Source organism: Lacerta agilis, chromosome 9, assembly GCF_009819535.1.
Source record: "Lacerta agilis isolate rLacAgi1 chromosome 9, rLacAgi1.pri, whole genome shotgun sequence".
Lineage (NCBI taxonomy): Eukaryota > Metazoa > Chordata > Lepidosauria > Squamata > Lacertidae > Lacerta > Lacerta agilis.
The window spans coordinates 30,314,786-30,330,779 of record NC_046320.1 but is presented as its reverse complement, the minus strand read 5'-3'; the positions used below and the strand labels follow the sequence as shown (position 1 = coordinate 30,330,779).

General features: G+C 41.9%; 1 protein-coding gene across 2 annotated transcripts in view; it reads right to left on the bottom strand.

Annotated features, from left to right (window-relative positions):
• SH3RF1 (SH3 domain containing ring finger 1) overlaps window positions 1–12,210 on the bottom strand; it is a 42,247-nt gene extending 30,037 nt beyond the window's left edge. The window contains exons 1-2 of one of the 2 annotated variants that reach the window (XM_033160967.1): window positions 12,155–12,210; window positions 9,416–9,897 (exon numbers count right to left, since the gene is read on the bottom strand). In XM_033160967.1, the coding sequence (XP_033016858.1) occupies window positions 9,416–9,796 (381 nt within the window). In that variant the 5' untranslated portion in view covers window positions 9,797–9,897; window positions 12,155–12,210. The remainder of the gene's footprint in view (window positions 1–9,415; window positions 9,898–12,154) is intronic. The other variant, XM_033160968.1, reaches the window with a different exon arrangement.
• Window positions 12,211–15,994: the final 3,784 nt, after the last annotated feature.

The following is a 15,994-nucleotide window of genomic DNA, read 5'->3' as shown; positions in this document are numbered from 1 at the left end:
TACTAAAGTCTGATTTCATTTTCCAGACAGTTACAAGTTAAGGAATGGGCAGCCAGCAGATATAGCTAAAGACTTGTTATAGAGCTATTTCCTTCAAGGAATTTTAAAAAACTTTATCAAGTTAAAGGCTGTAAATGTCTGTAGTGACATCTTTAAAACAGAGCAATCTTTACAGTATCTAAAAAAAATGTTCTGTAACAATCTGCCTGGCCGTGTGAATCAATGATGTCCTGAATATACCTTCTCATCTCTGCCCTCACTATTTAATTTTCTGTCATCAGTGCATGAAGATATACAGTCAAAAGAAAGTAACAGGGATGCAGAAGCTGAACAACAGGTTTGCAGTGATGCACATGTGCATAGTCTCACATGCTTTGGACACATGCATACAGTCAAAAGAAAGTAGCAGGGATGCAGAAGCTGAACAACAGGTTTGCAGTGATGCACATGTGCATAGTCTCACATGCTTTGGACACATGCATACAGTCAAAAGAAAGTAGCAGGGATGCAGAAGCTGAACAACAGGTTTGCAGTGATGCACATGTTCATAGTCTCACATGCTTTGAACGCATGCAAAATGGTTGTTGTGTGTATGTAAACTTTTTTAAAAAAATGCTCTGTTAATGTAAGTGCAAATAAAAGCCATCACTAGTATATCCATATTGCAGTGGGGAAGTATTGTGTTTGAGAAAGTTGGGTCATATCACCTCCACAAAGTAGCCCTGTGTAGTTCAGTTGCATTCCAGTTCCTTGGTATATTTTTTATTTTTACTTTTTTGAAGGGGGCTGTTGATTGTAGAAGCAATGTGAAATAACAATGCCTCTTTCACTGAATGAAGTATTGCCAGTCTAAGATCAATTTATGAAAGAGCTAAAGTAATATAACTGGCTTAAAACTTATGAAACTTGAGTTTTTTGAATGGTTTAGGATTGGACTGGAGAAAGATCAGGGCTCTTGACTTTTTGCAGCTCTGAGACAGGGAGAAGTAAGTTTGAGTATTTTCTAATAGAGAAATACAATTATGGAAAAAGCTTCACCTCCTAACATTCTGTCTATCAAACAACTTACTTGTGTGTGATTAATTGGGAGATTTTTTTGTACCTTCTACTTCATCTGCAAAAGAATATATAAATTTGCAAATCACCCAAGTCATAGGCAAATTTTATGCAAATTTGTACCTCTTTTGTGAATGGTAGAGGGCCCAATAGACATATTGTACTAGGCCCAGAAAATCCCAGTATCTCAGAAAATCATAGACTCAGTATGCTTATCTGTGTTGCAAATATCTCTCCGGCGCCCACCCCTCCCCCCATTTCCCAGAGTTGTCAACCTTTTTTGGGGGGGCGACTTCAGTCCGGCTCGTTTACATTGCGTGGTCCGACACGCGCTCGGTGCTGCAGGTAAGTAAGAGGTGCCCGGATCGCAGCCCAGATGGCCTCCTGCGAAGCCTCCCTCTAAGTGCCCGCTGCCCCTTACCTGCCCCCATCCAGAGAAGTCTGCACCACAGGAGGGCCAGCAAGCAGATCAGGTGGCTTGCCACCTGTGCCATCCTCGCTCGGCGCCAGGATCGCACAGGGCGCTTCCCTGTTCCACTCGCAGACTCTGCAGGGAGGCGCGCAGGCAACAACGCGGTCAGAGAGGAGCGCCCCACGTCCACCCCTGATCTCTCCCGTCAGGCACCCAGGCAGCCTTGGTGGTAGGGGACACACAGGGGCTTCCCTGAGCCAGACGCAGCACACTCTGATGGGTGGCTGAGAGGAGAGGAGCAGGCTGCCCCAGAGCAGGGAAGGGGGCGTGCTCTGACTCTCCTTCCCGGACACTCAGCCTGTGGCGCCCTCCAAAATCTGGCGCCCTGGTGCCCCACGCCACTAACCTCTATGGGTAAGATGCCCCTGTCAGTATGCACCAGCCATGAGTCTTTAGTAGCATATTATTGACCAGGCAGGTCCCAGAGTTAGCTGAAAAGCATTGAAGTGTATGGAGTGATTATTCAATTATCAGCAAGTGAAGTTATTGCTTTTCTGAACCACACTAGTGTTTTCATAATGCCCCTTTCCTTAACACAGATAACACAACTGTCCTTTTTTATAAACAAAAAACAACAACAAAACTGTAATTACAACCATGGACTGAAGTTTAGAAACGTAGCAGATAAGAAATACTGAAGACACCCAGTACTTGAATGACCAAATACAGCCTAGATCTTTGAAATGGTCTGTCTAGCTCAGGCATTCCCAAACTTGGCCCTCTAGATGTTTTGGGACTACAACTCCCATCATCCCTAGCTAACAGAACCAGTGGTCAGGGATGATGGGAATTGTAGTTCCAAAACAGCTGGAGGGCTGAGTTTGGGGATGCCTGGTCTAGCTAGACAAAGCAAGTCATTTATCTAAACTTCCCACTATAGGAGTTACATTAATTTCCAAAGTTTTAAGCAAATATTAATTATTTGTGCAGTGCTTGTACAATAAATGCATTCTCACAAATATATAAAAAAAATCTAGAAACCTACTTTCAATTCATTTTACTTGTTTAAATTTAAATATGCATTAGACATGCTCTTCCTTCTAATTTTCTGGAGAGCAAAGAGATTTGTTGCCAATTTAGAAAGAAATTGGAACAGGCTCATGCTCCTACACAAAATAAAGGAGCTTTGTGACATCTTAAAGACTACCAAATGCATTATGGCCACAGCGCAGAGTATGTTGGGCAAGCTTTGCACCAGCCTGGAATCCTTATGAGGAAGAGCTGCTCCCTAGCAGGCATTGCTATAGGTGAGAGACTACCGGAATGAACCATGGGGGGGGGGAGAGAGAGCTTCTCCACTTGCCTTGCCCCCTGCCCACAATACCTTATAAGGTGAAGGTGCTGCTTACGTATTATTGTCTTCCCTAAATGTTTTTGCAGGCTATGCTTTTTGGCAGGAGCACATCACTTGCATGGATTTTAAATCACAAGTTCAGATACAAAATAAATAGAATCTATACTGTTCAGACATGGACTCAAAGAGATGCCAATGCTATTGTGGCATTGCTACAGAGAGTGTCCCAATTAAAATACAGTATAATCAAATCTGGTTTCAACTTAACTTGCAATATCTGTTCCTGTTGGTAATATAATTAAATACTGCACATTCAAAAACTGGCTTTACATCTCATACTTGATGTGGGCAACAAGATTAAAATGGGCTAAACATAGTATTTCTTGAGCAAAAATTTAAAAACAAGCGTTCACATTTTACTTAATTTTTTATTCCATCATGCTCTGGCTTTTCCAAATACAACTATCTACTCTTTATCCAACTTTTATTTAATGTGTTTTTCTAAAACTGCTTGAAAAGCTGAGAGGACTAGACAGCTGTAAATAAAAACACTTTAGTACAATACTCTACTAATAAAACTTCATGCAAGAGTATCAGTCTTTTATTTAAGTGACTAATCCTTTTAAAAGTAGTATTCACTGTTTAAAGAGGTCTTCAGAAGAGCTGTATATCTCATTCATGATTCACAAAATTATAAATTTGGCTACTATCCTTAAAAAAGCTGCTGCTGCTGCTGCTATACAAGTATTATTTAAAAGCTTGCTTTAAGGAACTATGTGAAACAGAATGTGCAGGGAGTGTCTTATATATATCCTCACAAGAATGAGCTCACCTGGAAGAAACCAAGAATACAGAACAAAGTTTATTTCCTTGAAAAGAACATATTAACCACCGGGAAATTGTTTCCGTGTTCTAAGTACTTCAGCAAGATGCAATCATCTTAAAACTTTTCATGTTTGGAATTAGAGAACTCGCACAAAAAGCTTCTCTCTAAGAATATACCTGCATTTCCAGTAATGAATATAGCAACATATATTTCCTAGTAGATTAGAATAGCCTCCTTTCTGCTTCTGTCTGTCTCTAGTAAACTACTCAAGCTTTTTGCAAGCCCAAGGAAAACAATAGTTACTAACTTAGGATACTGTATAAGTTAGTAACTATTGTTTCCCTTGGGCTAACTATTGTTTCATCCTGATTCCAGGGTCAGATCCTACTTTACTCTGTATTAATCTTCCCTGGAAAGCTGTATAAAACACAGAGATGTAACTCTAAATACACCTATAGCAAAACCCGGTGTTCTCAAAAATTCCACTGATTTCAATAGGATTTATTCTCTGGTAAGTATTCTTAGGACTGTAGCCTTAATTTTGTAAAAATTGGTATGGTATGTTTTCAGGTCAACCATGTTAAGGACTGATGTACTAATCTCACCCAAACAGACATTATTCTGTTTCCTCTGGCCTATCTCTTCATTGGCTTAGAAAAGCAAAAAGAGTACAGATGAGCCTCTACACAAAGAGAAAGAAGTAGTCTTTTGGCAGTCTCAGCTCAAATTAAGCCCTGAAGCTCTAAGTCCAAACCACAATAGAAGGTTTCATGATCATTATGTCACTCATGGGTGATCCACAGCACTGAGAAAATGCTGTTTAGCCTGCAGTCTAGAAACTATTGATAACATAGTGAAAACCTATTTCAAATCAATCTAGTGAACCATTCCAGTTAAAGAATAAATCACAGCTATTTTTTATGAACATTACTAATACTTCAGCAAGGTAATATCAGTTCTTTTCAAGTTGCCATCTTTTTTAGGTTTAAAAAGAGGTTTAGTTTTAGGATTGTATTCTATTAGCACAATCTTATACATGTTTACACTGAAGTAAACTCCACTGAGTTCAGAGGTTTACTTGCACACAAGTAGGTTTCTGATGGATAATATTAAGTAAAAGCTAATCAGAACTTAAATTACAGCTTTTTAAAAAACTCATACTAAAATCTGTGTTTGTACTACGTAAATAATGGACTCAGGCAGAAAAAAAATGGTAACATGTCTTCCATAAAAAGCTTATCAGTCCACTCATGCGTCCTTGACATCTGCAGGACCTTACAAATTCATACAAAACTCCTGCTCAAACTTCTTCACAGAATTGGATGTTGATACTAACATGAGTTTGGCCAAACTGCGAGAGGCAGTGAAGGATAGGCGTGCCTGGCGTGCTCTGGTCCATGGGGTCACGAAGAGTCGGACACGACTGAATGACTGAACAACAACAACAATATATGATACATTATGTAAAGGCAGTGTGGAACATCTTGATCTTGTAGCAGCATCAAGGATGCACTGGAGCACACAGCGGGTTCAAGAAACAGGGAGATATATATCTAGCTAAGATATGTACATAAAACTAAAATTCCAATTTTAAAAATCTAGGTAGATTATTGAATACATTGATCCAATCAGTACAGGGTTTTGCTCCCACAAAACAATATTATTAAGGTTTATATATGGTACTGCTGACAAACGTTTCAACAAGACCAAATCTGTAACTGCAGTTAATGACAGTAGCAACAAACAAAGCTACTCTGCATTATGTGGCTTTTCTGCATCCATGTGGTTATGGATGCCAATACACAAAAAATCAAATACATAACCCATTACAACAAAGTTAAAAGTTAAAAGATAGCCACATAGCACAACTTGAAAAGCCACAAAATTATATCACAAGACATTAATAAATCATAAAAAGAAGTCACAACATCTTCTAAAAAGGGCACTTAATGGTTTAGTATTTCCTTAGAGTATAAAGCAGATTGTATGATTCAATAGCACTCATCTAAATTCATTTAAATCAACATAACAGCAGCTGTCACTAGTTTTCCCTGTAGCTGATTTCCAAAGTCTCAGAAATCTTATGCTCAGTGAAAAAGACTACAGTACTGAAATTCTAACACCCAGTGTTTGGAGGGTCAAAGTGGTTGACAGTGAGCTATGGTAGAAGTGTAACAGATCAGTAGTAGAGCATCTGCTTTGTAAGCAGAAGGTCCCAGATTCAGTCTCCAGGTAGGGATGGGAGATACCTGCTTTCCAGCTCATCATCAGGAGAGAGAAATAGCTTCCTAGTGTTATTTGTCAACAAAAAGAAATCATTTCCTTGAACTTTGAGGGTGGAAGCTTTCAGCAGACAGATCATGACCCTCCAATAGTCAAAGGATTATAGGAAGCTGCCTTTATGCCACATTAGACCATGGTCCGTCTAGCTGAGTATTGTCTACAATGACTGGCTCCACAGGATTTAAACCAAGCACCTTTCCTAGTTCTATCTGATGCCAGGAATTGAACCAGGAACCTTCTGCATGCAAGCCATGAGTTCTGCTGAGCTACAGCCCTTCTGGACATACAAAGAGCTGAGGAACAAAGACTTGGCCCATCTCACAAGAGACTAGGACATGCTCAGCAAAACAAAATTAGCATGGCTTCAAGTGCTTTTAAGAACCAGTGTGAGGTAAGTGAACAAGTCTGCTGTACCCTAAGGAAAGGAATCACTCTCTCACTTTGTGCCATGTTTTAGAAGCATTCAGAAATAACCGGAGATGTTATAGCCTAGAACAAGGTAAGATATTTATTCCCTTCTTCCCCTAGTCCTCTTGATGAATAGGGTGATTCACTCATGCCATACTGGGTGGTACAGCACACGGAAGCTGCAAGAAACCTCCCACCATTTCAAAATATGTCCTACCCTATTAAAGTTGAATTCATGGCACTGTGATAAGGGATCAGCTTCACCCCATGCCAGTTGCAGAGACAGAGTGTCTTCTGTGCCCCCATCCAGTCAAGTGTGGGGCAACCCCCCCCCTACCACTCTGTTCTGCATGAGAAACCTTTTTTGGGGGGGATGGCGGCTTGAAGCTAGCTAGGAAACCGTGTGTTGGCTACCAAGGACAGACAAATTGTGAAATAATCTCAATCTGTTCATTTGTTAATATTATCTCAACCCATTGTTGTTACTTTTTCTTGCAGTCCTAATCCAGGAGTCACCAACATGGTGTCCACATGCACCATGACAACTGCAAAAACTACCAAAAACCTTCACTTGAACCACAGGCTCTGAGTTTCCTTTTTAAAAAAAAAAAAAAAAAAAGGTGGTCTCTAGGCCTCCTAGAAACAAAGTTATAAAACAAAAGAAATTGCTTAAAACATACCCTTCTAAGCAATTTCTATTAAATGAACCATCCTAGATGCTCCTGCCTGTCATTGTTTTTAGACAATGAGTGAAATCAGAAAAACATTTTTGAAAAACTGATTAAAACTTCAGGAAACATACTAAATGCTATGAAAGCACACTATGTGCTGGCATATCACATGTATGATCAGGATGAGGCTCAAAGAAATAGCACACTGTCTGTGCATAGATGTATTGGGAGCAATGTGCCTGTTAAAATTCAATCTCACTTTTGAAAAAAGATAAATTATGTTAGCCTTCATACTTGTGGAGACAAGCCTGAAAATGTGTGCACACATGCCTATATGTTTAAAAGACTCAAAGAGAGCAGATAAGAACCTTCCACTTGCTTTATCCTCAATTTCTGAACTTGGCTGATAAGTTCACATATTTTTAAAAAGGCAGATTCCCCCCCCCCACACACACACAAAATATCAAATGTAGTGAAAAATAGAATGAAAAGGGGATTGCAGAACAGTACATAACTACCAGCTTTGGTCTGGCATATTCTATTATTCTGAAATAAATAAAAGGTGCTGCGCTTATAGATCATAGAAGACCACACCCCTCTATCAGCAATTGGTTGCATATCCATAGGGAGTCCATCCCAACTAGTAATTTGGCTATAGATTATTCTCGTGTTTGTTCTGAATATCATAAAGTCAAGTAACAAAATGAAAAAAATACTTTAAATGCTTAGATGCCTTAAGGCCTCTGTTCTCTCCCTGCACTGCTTGAACTATTACTCTGTCTAAATACAATGCATTCTTCAGAACTGATGAAGCACTTAATCACTGCACAACAAATTCAAACCATACCCAGAGGCTCTCTATGTACAAGCATCACTGGATGAGAAATAAAGACTTTTAGAAAATCTGATATGGCCTGCCACTGGGCTAAAGCAAAATTAGGTGAATCATCTTATAAAATTGTATTTCCAATTACAGGTTCTAGGTTAAATTGTAATAAATCCAATTCCTAAGGTTAGCAGCTAACACATTCAACAACATAAATAAATACCAAGAAAACAAGTGAAAAGACAGAAATGCTTTAAAAATGCTTACAAATTCATTTGGCAACACTAGGGAAGATTCTGAAAACCTCTAAATCCAGAAAATTATTACCAGAGAACATGAATCAGCAAATACTTAAATCAGATTGTAAATAACTGAAAACTTGAAAGCCTTAAATGGAAAAATGTAAACTAACCCTTTATAAAAGGAGCTTCTAAGACATCATATTGATCACAATCAGTTTCCAATCTTTTTGCAAATGTGTCACCACCCTCTTGTAAGCAGCTACCTTTCCTCTCAGTTTTGAAACTGAAGAAGTTGGTTGTACAATTATCTCTTCTACTCCCCAGCTCCAGTATCAGGAGGAAAGCTAGGGGTTTGGATACTGTTTGGTCACGACACCTGGAGAAATTTAACTGTGTAGGGCCAAAATTGCAAGCCTACCATCAACCGTTTCCTCCTTCAGAAGAGACTAGGCAGACAGCAAATTTCACTTGCCTTGCTCAGCAGAGACGCTGCAGTGCTTCCTCTGAGCAATGCCGAAGCTGACATACACCCCACCTCTCCTTTCTGCAGGATGGTGAGGGTTTTCCTTAGCACTGCTCAGCAGACTCACCTGAAGTGTCTCAGCTACACAGGTCAAATAAACAAGCAATGAGGAGGTGGAAGAAACCCATCAACTTCAATTTCTGGACTGGTCAGAAAGATCAGACAAAAACTGCAGAATCTTGATCATAACTAATCAACAAAGTATAATATTAGGAATTGATGTCAGATGTAATTAGTATGCAAATTTTATACTTTCAATTCAATCTTATTCTTAACCCTATTCAACAGATGAAATCAACTTTAGGACTATAGCCTAAAAATAAGTTTGTTCATTCTCTCCCTCTCTCACACACACAAATTACAAGGCTGTAAGGTTTCCAGAGAGGCCTCTATTCCATATCTGTCACTAATAACAGCATTAATTATAGTCATTCACATTTAATAATTCTAGAAGACTGTAAAAGCACTCTCAAGGGACAAAGTACTTTCTCATTTGTTTGGTGGTAGAAGGCAGACATGAGTGATAATAGGCAGGAGAAAGATTCCAGTGGTATAAAAAATTCCGTCTCTTCATCTTCTTCAGCTACAGTGAGGAATGGACTAACAGGCTGGGTTTTCCAACTAAGCCATTTGCATGATCTTCTGTTGACTCATCACGTTTCTATGAGTCTTATGTTGAGATTCCTACATTGCAGGGGGTTGGACTGGATGACCCTTGGGGTCCCTAATTATCTTTTATTGTAAAAGCAAATCAACAGCTATCACCAAAATGAATATGTGTGTCTCTTGCATTAATTACATATTGGACACTTACCCTAACAGGAGGACTCCGTGCTTGTACTCTCTGCTGCTGGTTACTCTGAGAACTCTGCAGGTCTTTTGGAATGCAGTTAGCAACAGTGCTAGTCTGGACCCTTAATGAATTTGTGCAACTCACCACACCACCAGGTTTCCGGGGCCTCTGCTTGATGCCATCCAGTAGTCGAACCAGCAAAATATTACTGGGAAGTTCATCAACACTGCAGTCTACTAACGTCCTGCATTCTGGACATCGAAGCTCATTTCTGGAGCTCACAATGCCCAACAGACACCGCTTACAAAATGTATGTTGACAAGGCAATACTTTTGCAGAAGCATCAAGGCGTTCTAAGCAGACAGGACACTCCAACAAATCCAGTAAGGCTGACTCATCCATCTTTTATCTAGTTCACCAAGGAATAAGCTTTTGCAAAATTCATATCCTTTCTGAACATGTTAGGGAACTCATGTTATATCCATGCCTCTTCACTCTTCTCTCTGAAATTGTTTGCAAAGAAAGAAAAAGAACCAATATTAATAATAATGGGAAATGGAGGATGTTTCAATACCAGTAATCTTGCTTTGTGTGTGTGTTTTTACAAACCAGTAACATTAAAAACCATGAAACATTTCTCTAAACAAGGATCACTTAGAAGTATTTGTGTTCAATGTGTAATCTAGCCCCCCTCCCACTTTGATATGTTAAGGAACACATGGGTCAGGAATAGAAGGATGGTTTTTAAATATTAGCTGGTCTCACCAAAGAATTATTGCAATAGTTTATACAGTGGACTACATGTGCTGTGTAAACAAAGGTACCAAGTTTAGTGATATTCAGATATTGGTTGTTATTATTACTGAATTTCAGCATTGACAGGCAATAAACAGAGAGCAATTTGTCCCAGTGATCAGTACACTTCAGTTAAGTAGTTCACTAATAAGATTGTCTCTTTAGATAAGGGATGAGGAACCCAATCTCCAGATACTGTTAGACTCCAGCTACCCTTGCCAATGGTCAGGATGACAGGAGTTGCACCCCAGCAACACCTGGAGGGTCACAGGTTTCCCGCTCCTGCTTTAGACCCACTTGTGGAAAACAATATATTTCATTGTTATAGAAACTACTTTAACCCTCTGCACATTTTCATGCTACTTCATTCATTCTAGACATTTTTCTTTCCTTGATAGATCAAATATTTACAAGAAACCTAGATACATTAAAAACTGCATAGCTTTAACTTTAGCACTGGTAGTAATCTAACTTAATTAGGAGATATAAGTCTTAGAAGTAAATACCTTGATAACCAAAGTTTAGAACTAAAACAAAAAGGGTCCAATTATTTTTTTTATAAACGTTACTATCAGATCACAATTATATGTTAAAATCCAAATGCCACAGTAAAAAGACACAATGGATAGGGCCAGAAAATGGTGCAGCTTGTTCACATGTCCTTAAGTTTCTAAGGCTTGTGTTTCACAAATTGAACCCCACCCCCAGCAAATCACTCTTGAAAATTAGGGAACTTTTAAAAACAGATTGCAGTTATGGTTAAGTAAAATCAAAAATCTCATTGGGTCTATCCAAGCCTTTTGGGTGCATCTAAAGTAGCTCTTTGGATCACAGCCAGCAGGATCTTTTAAGATCTCAAGTTCTTGAAAACACCCATTGTCATCAAACTTTTAAACTGCTTAGAAAAAAGGGGAAATAACTACATCAAATGGAATGCCACATGTATTTGTCAGCCATACATTGGCCATGCATCCAACTACAGCAGCTATCAAAAATCCACCAAGAAGAGCAAACTCAGTATAGTACTGTATTTAAATAATTTAGTTTTTCCAGCAGCCTGGTGAAAAATGAAGATGAAAATTATTCTCATAAGCGAGACTACCCTTTTAAGAAACAAACAATTAATGACTATTCATTACACAGGCTTATTATTACATAAGCATTTTCATAGGTAGAGATTTGGGAATAAGCATGCTTAAGACGATTTGAGTAAACAAGCTAGTAGCAGGAAGCTACTAATATAGGATAATTGTAAGGCATAGCAAATGTACAGACAGAAATCAAGAAGACGCCTACTAGGAGGTTTGATTATGAACGTGAGACTTCCTTAAAAGTTCACTTCAGGGGCAGATTAAAAAGACGCAAGGAGAAAGCCCAAACAGCTTGTTCCCAAGGCGCACAAGGAAAAGGATTTTGTAAGGCAGAATGAAATAATAACCAAGCCGAACTTGACAGACAGAGCGCCTTCCTTTTGAGATCCGGAGAGCTGTAAATTAAACATTATGGCTTCCAGTACGTGCATAGGATACGTTATAGGAGACGCAACACCTCGACACACAAGGCAGGCGGAGAAGCCCATTTACAAACACACAAACGCAAAAAAAGAGGCGGGGGGGGGGAGGAAGCGAGTAAAGGCGCTCGCTGGTCTTGGGAAAGAAAACACGCATTAAAAACACACACAAGGCACCGGCTTCCCATAACCGGGAGACCGCTGGAGGGCGAGTGCTGTCTCTATGGAGATTCAACTGGCGGCGGTGTCTCGTTACCAAAGGTGGACTCGCACACAGCCCTCTCCTCACAAGAGAGAGGAGGCGCGGAGGGAGGGAGGGAGGGAAGGCTCCGTCTCCAGAGAACTCTCAACCCCCCTCCTGGCCCCGGGAAGGCAGCGCGGCACCGCCGGGGGGACAAGGGGCGCCACAGCGCCTCCCTCGCCCCTTCTCAACCCCCCACCTCCGTTAAACTCACCATCTCCGCAGTGGCCGTTGGGGAGAGAGGAGGGAGAGAAAGCAAAGGAGCCCGCCTTCCTTCCTTCCTTCCTTCTTCCCGCCCCCCCTTCCCCCTCAGCCTTAGCTTTCGCGCCTCTTTGTTCCCGTGAGAAGCCGCCGCCGCCGCCGCCGCCGCCGCGCTCCGTCTCTCTCAGTCTCGCAACGCGGCACAAGCTCTTTTCTACGCTGCTTCTCCTCCTCCTCTTCTTCGCTGCCTCCCCGCCCAGAAAGGGGTCTGACGCGAGAAGCCGCCCCGCCTTGAGGAAGGAGCCAAGCCTCCGAGGTGGGGAGCGAGGAGTCTCTCGGCGCGCAAGCAAGCGAGGGAAATCGCCTGCTGCCTCCCTGCCTGCCTGCCGGGCTCTTCCTGGAACTCCTGCCTCCCTGGGCGGGCGGAGCTCCGGGTGCGTGTCTGCCCCTCTCCCTCCCCGTCTCCCTGAGGGGAATTGTGTGGGAGAGGGAGAGAGCAGCCCTTCGGAGGAGCTCCCTCCCTCCCTCGCCAACCGCCGCTCCCTCCCCTCGGAACATCCCCGCTCCCGCCCGCCCATAAGGAGCCCTCTCTCTCCCGCCTAATGCCTGCCTGGATCTAGCCCCAGCCGCCCGCCCACTCTTTTCCCTCAGGCAGCCTTCTCTCTCTCCTGCCAACCTCCGCAGAATCCCTTCAGGGGGCAATCTCAACCTGCCGCCGCCGCCACCGCCGCCTCCTTTTCTGGCTACTTCACCCTCCACGCCGCAGGCAGGGCAAGGAGGTGAACCAGCCGGGCAAGCTGACGCGGGCCGGGCTGGGAGAGAGGGCTGGAAGTCAACGCCGGCGACGCACACACCTCCCTTCCCTCAGACTCTCTCTCACGGTGCTTGGCGGTGACTGTTGCCCGCCCTTTTCTTTCAGTGAAGGGGAAAAAAGGGGAGAGAGATATGGTTCATTACGAACGAAATAAGGCCGAGGAGGTGGTCATAATAAAGTGGGGTGGGGGAATGAACGCAGGTGTAGCAGGAAAAGTCACTTAAAAATAATAATAAATAAGTGCAGCGAAAGGATCATTGGTCGCATCCGAGTGGCTCGCAGGAATGGTGACCTTTCTGCCACCCCCAACCCGGGAAATACTTAATAATCTCTGCCCATATCTTCCTGGAATTGCCCATGCGGTTCCATACTGCAAAGACTTGACTCCAGGGCAGGAATGGTTCTTGCTCTGGTTATCTCTGCCCATCATCTACTGCTGCGTCAAGCAAGGACTTGCACGTCTGAAGGAAAGCAATTGAAGATTTAGCACTGCAGCCAGAACTCAAGCGCAGTGCTTCCCCCACCCCCAGGAGGCAGGACACTGCTTTGACTTGAAAGCAGTTCAGGATTTAGGGTAGTGTAGATGGTTCCCCCCCCCTTGCACAGGGTGCTATGCTCTGAGTGGGGTGCAAAATGGAGAAGATCCGTTTGGGGTGCCAGATTTTGGCCTTGCGCAGGGCACCGTATTACGAAATATTACCAAAGTCCGCCCCTGGTGAAAGGCACCAAGGGATGAGATATGGTTAAATGCTTTCAGGTGTAGATCCGCCTTGAGGTGAGGGGTAGTAGAAGGGCTAGAGCCTTGCCTAAGGTCAGATACAAAGGAGAGAAACAGCCCGTTTTTTAGGACCGGGGTGCCAACTTGAATAAAATATTGTGGCCCCCAGGTAAGCCCTGCCCCGCATAATTGACCACACACCATTTGAATGGCAGTGTCCATCAACTTTGGGGGGGGACAGCACCCTCAAATATTTTATTGGGGGGTCCAAAGGGACCTTGGCCCCTAGGAGTGGACTCCTATGTCCAGGAACCAACCAAGCCAACTTGCTTCCTGTGTCTTGGGAGCAGAGCTTTGCTGTACAGGAAGGAAGTGAGCCGAGGGCTTACATGAGCAAAGCAGACTGCTCAGTTCAGACCTTTTCCTCCCAATATGTGGAGTGGGGTGGTCTGATCAATGGAGATGCAGTGAGAGGTGAGCACAGCCCAACTCTTCTCACACAATTCTAATTATTTGAGTCTTCAAATGGCTGCATAGGGCATAGTGTTTCTACCATTCTTCAATACAGTGGTACCTCGGGTTACATACGCTTCAGGTTACATACTTTGCTAACCCAGAAGAAATAATGCTTCAGGTTAAGAGCTTTGCTTCAGGATAAGAACAGAAATCGTGCTCTGGCAGCACAGCGGCAGCAGGAGGTCCCATTAGCTAAAGTGGTGCTTCAGGTTAAGAACAGTTTTAGGTTAAGAACGGACCTCCAAAACGAATTAAATACGTAACCAGAGGTACCACTGTATTCATTATTTAATCTCATTAATTCATGAATTGTACCAAACATAATGTTTCAGTATGGTGATTTGAAGTAGAAGAAGAAGAGTTTGGATTTGATATCCCGCTTTATCACTACCCGAAGGAGTCTTAAAGCAGCTAACATTCTCTTTTCCCTGCCTCCCCCACAACAAACACTCTGTGAGTGGGGCTGAGAGACTTCAAAGAAGTGTGACTAGCCCAAGGTCACCCAGCAGCTGCATGTGGAGGAATGGAGACACGAACCCGGTTCACCAGATTATGAGTCTACCACTCTTAACCACTACACTATACTGGCTCACTAACAAAACACTATATTCATTCATATAAGTCTCAAAAAGAGTTTGATGATAGAACATTAACAACTGAATCACATGTTTACTAATGAATGAGCCCCACTGATTTGGTGTGAAATCCTAGCACAGCAATTAACCAGTGAGGCTCCCGATTCAATCTCTAACACCTTGTTAAAAAGATCTTGGGTAATAAGGGAGTTAATAGACAGTACTGATGCAGTATTTTTTATTATGTAGTGGAATATAGGCTATTCGTAATGGTGTAATAAAGATGTAAGCTATTGTTTGCTGGGGGTAATTTGTTATTTGAAACTTTAAAGTATAGAGATACCTTGTAACAATGTAACAAAGTTGTGATATTAAGTTGTGATGTTTTTCTTTTCTTTTTATTTTGTGTGATATATTAATAAGAAACAGTACTGAGCTACATGGACCAATGGTTCATATGTTGTCAATGATCTTGATTTAAGAAGTCATGGGTGAAGAGAAGATTTGGTTCTGGAAGCAAGGTTTGCTAGGCAGAAGGCTGAATACGCAGGCCTTCAATATAGATTTTTTCAGAAATTCCACATATTCCATGTGCAAAACTCCTAAATTCCAATACAAACTAATGGGGTCTGAACTGGTGGTGACTGATGAGGAAAGAAATCTTGGAGTCATCGTGGAAAGCTCAATTAAGACATAGACTAAGTGTGTCAGGCTGTTGTCAACAACTAGGAAAAGAAGAAAAAACAAACCTGCCAATTTTGTAATTGCTTTATACAAGTCTATGATGTGACCACAGCTGGTATACTGCATACATGGAAAGGCACAGCAAAGGTCAACAAAAAGGATCAAAAAGTTGGAGCAACTCCCCTATGAGGAAAGTTTACAATGTTTGGGATGTTTCAATGAGAAAAAATGATTAAAGGAGCATGTGATAGAAGTGTAGAATTTGTATAGTGTGGATAGACAGAGGTTTTTCCCTTCTAACATATTACTAGAACTCATATGGCCGAAGAATCTGTCAAACAATAGGAATTGCTCTTCAAAACTGAAATTCTCTACCACACTATGTTGTAATAGGTATTAGCTTAAATCTCTCTTAAGGGATCAGACAATTCATGGAAGATAAGGTTATCAATGGCTTCTAGTCATTATGGCTATTTCCTGTCTCCAGGATCAGAAGCAACATGATTCTAAATATTTGCCATCCGGGAACAATAGTGGCAGAGAGCT